The sequence below is a fragment of the Capsicum annuum genome, chromosome 11, assembly GCF_002878395.1.
Source record: "Capsicum annuum cultivar UCD-10X-F1 chromosome 11, UCD10Xv1.1, whole genome shotgun sequence".
Classification (NCBI taxonomy): domain Eukaryota; kingdom Viridiplantae; phylum Streptophyta; class Magnoliopsida; order Solanales; family Solanaceae; genus Capsicum; species Capsicum annuum.
The window spans coordinates 16,972,294-16,979,540 of record NC_061121.1 but is presented as its reverse complement, the minus strand read 5'-3'; the positions used below and the strand labels follow the sequence as shown (position 1 = coordinate 16,979,540).

At 32.8% G+C, this 7,247-nt stretch overlaps 1 protein-coding gene across 1 annotated transcript; it reads right to left on the bottom strand.

Annotated features, from left to right (window-relative positions):
• Nucleotides 1-1,113: 1,113 nt before the first annotated feature.
• On the bottom strand, nt 1,114-3,233 carry LOC107878258 (probable xyloglucan 6-xylosyltransferase 5). Its single transcript, XM_016725178.2, has 2 exons — nt 2,555-3,233; nt 1,114-2,122 (listed from the first exon to the last, which is right to left on the bottom strand). The coding sequence occupies exons 1-2, from the start codon at nt 2,996-2,998 to the stop codon at nt 1,220-1,222; spliced, it is 1,347 nt and encodes a 448-aa protein (XP_016580664.2). The 5' UTR covers nt 2,999-3,233; the 3' UTR covers nt 1,114-1,219.
• Nucleotides 3,234-7,247: the final 4,014 nt, after the last annotated feature.

The following is a 7,247-nucleotide window of genomic DNA, read 5'->3' as shown; positions in this document are numbered from 1 at the left end:
TCAACTGTAATTTTACTATATCACCCCTAATTAATTATTATAAGTCATTTATGTGTTAAAAAATTAATAAGATTTAATAAAAATATTAAAATAGACATTTATGACATGTCTGCTTCAGCTGCTTCAATTGTAATTTTACTATATCATCCCTAATTAATTATTGTATCCCTAATTAAATATTATAAGTCATTTACATATTAAAAAAATTAATAATATTTAATTAAAAAAGGTAAAATAGAGATTTATGGCTATTTCAGCTGCTTCAATCATAATTTTAGTGTACCACTATTAATTAATTATTATACAAGTATTTTTTATAGTAATTATGTTATGTCAACTCTAATTAGTTATTACAAGTCACTTAAGACATGTGTACTTCATTTCTTTCATCGTGATTTTACTATATCACCCCTAATTAATTATTATGATGGTCTAAGTATTGAAAAATTGATAATATTTCATTAAAAAAAATAAAAAGACATAAAATGATATGTCAACATAAAAAATTTGATTGACTATCAAAATTATATTGGTGCACATAAATTGGGATGCGATAGAGCAAGACATAAAAAAAAATAGACTATTTGAAAATGAAATAAAAGTATTATAAATCACAATAATTAAGAACTTAACATAAATGTATATATGTAAAAAAAAATGATTAATTGTCAAAATTTTATCTGTGTCACATAAATTGAGACAAGGAGAATATTCATATATTATTGAAAAATGATGTAAAAGACATTGTAATTTACATAAATAACAACTTAAGAAATTTTAAAAAAAATAAATATTTGACTGACTTTTAAAATTATATCAACATAATTAAAAGCATAAATTATTTTAATAATTTAAATTAAGATAAAAAATAATATGTATTGGACCCATGCTGACACGGATCATCGATATCTAATGTAAACTAAAAGTAATCAAGTTAAAGTTTTAAATATTATTAATAAAGTTAATTTAGTGAAATCAATATCTAAGCAAAATTTTTTTAATTCGCAGAGAGATGTGACATCCATATGCGTGCAACTGCATGTGGTTTTTACGGTTCGATTATCAAGGTCTTCCATTTTTAAGGTCGAATAGGTGCTTATTAATTGGACAATCAAACCATTTGAACAATCACCACTTCACAAATTGCCAAGAATTTTTTTTTTTTTCAAAAACCACTAAAACCAACCAAACAAACAAAAAGTCCCAAGAAAATTTAATTTCATAGACTGCCTCTAAATGCAGAATGTCTAATGTCTAAGTCACTAACAAACTCCAAAGGCCTAAAAGTTTCATTTCTTATTCTTTTAACATTAGGACTTGACAATCCTCTATGCTTAAATCCATACAACTTAAGCACTTGATTATCTGCAAAATTAAATGCTCTTTCCATGCTTTTCAAACATTTCTCAACTGGATAATCACCATAACGTCCACAAGGCTTACAACCAACAAAATGTGTCACAAATGGCCACCTCTCATCTCCGAAACCTTGATGGTATTTTTGAATCATTTCTTCGTATCGATCCACTAAACCAGCCCAATAACCATGTAAATAATAAGAATTTTCAACAAACACCTTATCTATCCACTTATTATTCTTCGATATTAACAGGTATATCAATGCTGATTGATCATCTGCTTCAAAATCAGGCCTATCCTTTAAATTTTCTGACAAAATTTTACCAGCCTTATCGCGAATCGTACCTTTTGGTCCCATTGGTGCCCAAGAATCAAGCAAATCTAAAGACCATTGACAATTCCTTAGAAGAAAACTTCCGGTGTTCAAAGCAACCCACGATTTTGAGTTTAACAATTCTGGATAACCATGAATGATCAAATTTTTCCCATCATATTTAGATAATGGAATTTCAAACACCATGTCTGTGAACATTGCATCACTATCCATCCACCATATCCACTCAATTTCTGGATGAGAAATCATCAATTTTCTAATTAATGGCAATTTTGACCAGTACCCTGATAATTGTTGGTCAAAATAAGCCATGTTGTACACAATTTCAATGTTGTGAATTCTGCAATAATCAATCTTGTTCTTTATTGACTTTAACAAATAATGATCCCCAATTGAGTTGTCACAAGGACTTGGAGGCGATCCTGTTACCTATTAGAAAAAAATCCACTTAGCAACTAAAAAACTACAACAACAACATACCCGGTGTGTATTCTCATATAATGGGGTCTAGAGAGGGTAAGTGTACACAAACCATACCACTACCTCAGGTGAAGCAGAGGGGTTGTTTCCGATAGACCCCGGCTTAGGACAGATAACAGTATAACAAATACCAAAACATAGAAGCATATAAACTAATACAGTATGCAAAATAAACTAACACTGCTAGCTAATGCAGGAAACAATACAACCCAAAGATAAAAAACTATTCAAATAATTATAATCTTATTTCATGAACAAATGTATTGTTTTGGATTTGATTAAAATTTAAATTTCGACTCGAATTTTATATCGTTTATCTAATAAGTAATAAGTAAATCATTCAAACGCAAATTAAATTACAAATTATATATATAACATTACCAGCAAAACACGAGGCTTTCCATTGACATGGCTTGGAAATCTTGGATTTTCATGTAGCCAAATTTTTCTTGTAGAATCCCAGTTTGCGATTTTCGGACCTAAACTATAGCTAGAATTTTGAGAATATTCAAAGTGATTATTATCATCGCTGTCGTTGTTGTCATCGTCGTATCGGATCTCAGCAATGACTCGATTTGTTTCTTCGACAAGTTTTTGGTTTTGGTTTAGGGAGGGATTATTAATAGAGGGGAAGTTGTTGAGGCCTATGGTACCACGTAACACTAAGATTGTTACAACCCCACATAATATTGTGAGCCTAATGTTGCCAAATGAATTGGCAACACGTCGACGGCGAGAGACTGAGCGGGCGCCAACGTCTGAGGTAGGGAGAGTGGCGCCGGCGCCCGCGGAAGTGAGCCTTTTTAGGGCTGTGAATTGGACCATCGTTGGAATTAAAGAGGAGTACTACAATAATACAAAGTTGAAAATATGAGAGAATTATTAATGATAGTCATATATATGATTGATGATGAATTAACTATGGAAGTTGACAATATAATGTTTGATTTGTTATGGAGAAAAACGTGCAGGGATGTTCTCGTTACATGCCATGCAAGTGAAAGTTGATAAGATTAAGATCTAGAGTGTGCTAAAACAAGAAACATAACCAGCTCATTTTACTCTTTTTTTCCTTATTGGTTGAATGTATCAACTTGCCTATTTCAAACTGCACACATGATAAACTATTTTTTTATTATAAGATAATTAAGTTTTCGACTTAATTATATTATGAAAATATTTCTATGTGGGTCCATAAACATATATTACTCAAATAAGTTAATCACATCGGATATTTCTCATCTATTAATTATACACAGCAATATCAAATGGAACATGCATACATAAGGTTTTACGTTTTTATTAAAGGAGCTAATGAGTATAATCAAAGAAAGGACATATTTTAAGTGGTTAATTAAATTTAATTATGTAATAGGCGCTTAAGAACACGCGCAGAAATATTTTTTAACTTTTGGATTGAAAATGTATACATGAACACTTGGGAAAAATTGCCAAAATCTACCATTCTCAAAACTATTTTGTCAAAGTGACACTAAATTTCTTTTTGAACTATTTTTTAGGGTTAGAGTATAAAAAGTGTGAAAAAAGGTGAAAAAGTAGGCCCACATGTGGGCCAAGGGACCATTGTATCATTTTTCTAACTTTACAAATTTAACATAATACACTAACATCCATCTATAAATTTAACATAATACACTAACACCCATCAACTTATTCCAATATAAAAAAAAAAAAAAAAAACGTTCTCTCTCCTCTTAAATTTTCGCCCAACTCCCGCTTTGAAGAACAGTTCTCCCCAAACACCATTTTTGTTTTTCCTTCTTCTGCAGCTGCTAAGAGGTCGCTGTTGTTTAAAATCTTGTTTCGATCATTTGTAGATCAATTTAAACAAGTTTCTTTGCTAATCGATTCGAAGTGATGTAGAAATTTTTTTTTCGAATTTGGTTGATTAAGGAGTTTTGATTTAGTTCCGTTGTTTTTTTTAGCAAAGAAGTGTTGAATGGTGGGATAATCGTTATTTGAAAATTTATTTTTGCAGTTTGATTCGAACAGTCAGTTATTTCTGTAGACCCGTGGTCTATGAAATCAACCCGTGGTCTATGAAATCAGAATGCCCTAGAATGAAATCAATTTTTAGACGTATGAAATTCTTTTAAAAAATGATTGCTTAAATAGTGGAAATTGAAAGATTAATAACTAATTAGTTCGATTAGGGGCACCGATTTGATTTTTAGAAATTGTTGTATTTTGATATTGCATGTTGGGTTTTGGTTCGGTTATTGATGTTTTGGAGTGAACTGTGACGGTGGAATGGTAGGATACTCGTTATTTGAAGAGTTATTGTGACAGTTTGATTCCAACAGTCACCTGTTTCTGTCCGTAGACCAGTGGTCTATGAAATCGACCCATGGTCTATGAAATCAGAATGCCCTAGATTAAAATCTATTTTTAGAAGTATGAAATTCTTTTAAAATATGATGGCTGAAATAGTGAAAATTGAAATATTAATAGCTAATTAGTTTGATTAGGTGCACTAGTTTGATTTTAATACTCCATGTTGGATTTTGGTGGGGTATTTCTTTATTTTTTTATTTTTTTTAGGGGGGGGGGGGGGGTTCATTTGAACATTTACTTATTTCTATTGATAGACTTGTGGTCTATGAACAAAAAATGAGAGATTTGTTCTGTAGGTGTAGATTGTGTTGAAAATGGGTAAACAAAACATCCATCCTAAAGGCAAAGCCGGTAGAAGTAGAAAAAGAAAAGCCGAGGTAGTTGAAAATGTCTCAAAAAGAAATAAAATTGACAAAGAAGTGTTCAAATCAGATCCGAATTTAAAGGAGATAAGCGACTACGCCGAGTCTAGTGGAAATGTCCTTCCCAAGCGCAGTGTTAGTGGTGATAGTAAAGAGAGCAAGGGAAATGAGAGAAACAGTAATGATGGAGATAATGATCCCTTGTCCGTGCCATGTTTGTCAAGGTTCATTTTCGTGGAACGGTATGACCTTCGAACGATAATGGACAAGGTCGGATCTTACCCGGTGAATATATCGGTCAGATTAAGAATGACTGCTTATCGAGAATTTAAGCAAGTTCTTTTCGACCAGGAGTTGTAGAAAATATTCAAGCAGTCCTGTTTCGAACACTTGAGAAATATGTCGGAACATCTCAAGTTCAATGGGCAGATGGTCCATTATTTGCTGTTGCGACACGTCAAGAGGGATAAGATGCGTCATGAGATGTGGTTCTGCGTTAACAACAAGCCTGTCTGTTTTGGATTTAAAGAATTTTGTTTGATTACGGGGCTGAACTGCTCATCATACCCCAGTGAATAAAAAATGAAGAAGGTGTTAGAAAAGGGGGAGCATTTTTGCTTTAAGGTGATGAAAAATAAAAATATTACGGCGGCCAACTTGTTACACTTGATCAGAGGAATAAGTTGAACGAGGACTACAAGTTTAAGTGTTGTTTACTGTGGCTCTTGCACACCATGTTGCTTGCAAAAGATTCGATGAAGGTTCTCGACACAAAACTAATTTGAATGGTTTCTTCAAGAATTATCCGTGGGGGAAAGAGACATTTAAACTCACCCTGGACTATCTAAAGAAAAAAAGTAACCTAAAGTAGTAGAGAGAAGTATTTGATAAGAAGTAAAAGGCATCCTATGCTTTATTCGGATTTCCCTGGGCATTCATGGTATCTACCATAAACCCTTTAGTGAGTTTATCGTAGATTCTTGTTTTATTTATACTCTGTCATAGACTCTAATTTCTTTTTTCATTGTTGTACTATTTACAGGTTTGTATCTACGAGGCCTTTCCTCATCTTGAAAAATTTCCTGGAAAATCAACGGATGAGCCCTTTCCCATTCCTCGCATCCTCAAATGGCACACTACAAAAAGTGACCAGATAATTGAAGGCGACCCATTCAAGTACAAATGAAAAGTTACCAAGGTATGAACTTATTTTTTATCATGCAATAATAATACTAGTGTTGTATCGAATGTTATGTAAGTGTTAATTGATATTTTGTAGAATGTGCACCCGTACATCATCCCTACTCTTCGTAAGATGAAGATGGATTACATGATTACCTTTGAGCCATATACGGACAAGGTGAAGAATAACGTCCTCAATGGCTTAAAGAAAGAGTTAGAAGTAGTGGTTGTCCTTATTTTAAATGAGGACAGTGATGATGATGGGGATTTGGGTGGTAACCCCGTTGAAGTATGCGTTGATGATGATGATACTAAGAGCACCTCCAAAGATGCAGTGAAAACCTCATCCCTCGAGGATCTTCATAAGCGTGTTGTTGCACTTGAGGAAGCGGTATTGGATATTACTGCCTAATTAGAGAGAACAGATTGAAGAAAAAGGAACAGGATAAGCGACAACACGAGCGAGGTAACTTCATTCAATAATTGATGTTGTTAATAAATTTTCAGCTTTAAATATCAGTAACACTTTGTAATATGATGATGCAGTGTATGTGGACCTTCGTGAATTGAAGAGAAATAAAGAAGGAGAAAAAAAAGAGCAAAATGGATGAGTTGGCCTCTATCATGGAGAAAGAGTAAAAAGAAGAAGAAAAAAAGGATGAAGAAGAAGAAATAGAAGAAGATAAGAGCTAAAAAGAAAGTGTAAAAGAAGTAGCTGCGGTAGAAGAAGAAAAAGTTGAAAAAGAAGCAGAAGCAGTTGAAGAAGAAGGCAAGGAAAAAGTAGGAGTTGTAGTTGAAGAAGCCAAGGAAAAAGAAGAAGCTGACAAAATAGAAGTAGCAGCTGATGAAAAAGAAGAAGAAAAAGAAGAAGCTGACAAAGAAGAAGCTGATAAAGCTACAGTGGGTGAAGAAAAAGAATAAAAGGAAAGTGAGAATGAAGCAGTTGTTGAAGGTGAAGGCAAAAAAAGAAGTGAGAAAGAAAAGGAAGGTGAGAAAGAAGCAGTTGTTGAAGGTGAAGAAAAAAGAAGGTAAGGAAGAAAAACAAGATGGGTTCGTGGATATCATTGATAAAATCAATAACACCTATGCTGATTAGGAGGAAAATAGTGAAAAGACATTTAAATTATTTTATTGTTAATGTGTTGAATGATTTGTTTGGTAGGATATTCGAGACA

Bases quoted from the DNA above. Each gene is read 5' to 3' on its own strand.
- LOC107878258 (XM_016725178.2), bottom strand. From the start codon at position 2,998: ATGGTCCAATTCACAGCCCTAAAAAGGCTCACTTCCGCGGGCGCCGGC. The intron at 2,123-2,554 runs GTAATGTTATAT...TTTTTCTAATAG, and splicing joins GAAAGCCTCGTGTTTTGCTG to GTAACAGGATCGCCTCCAAG.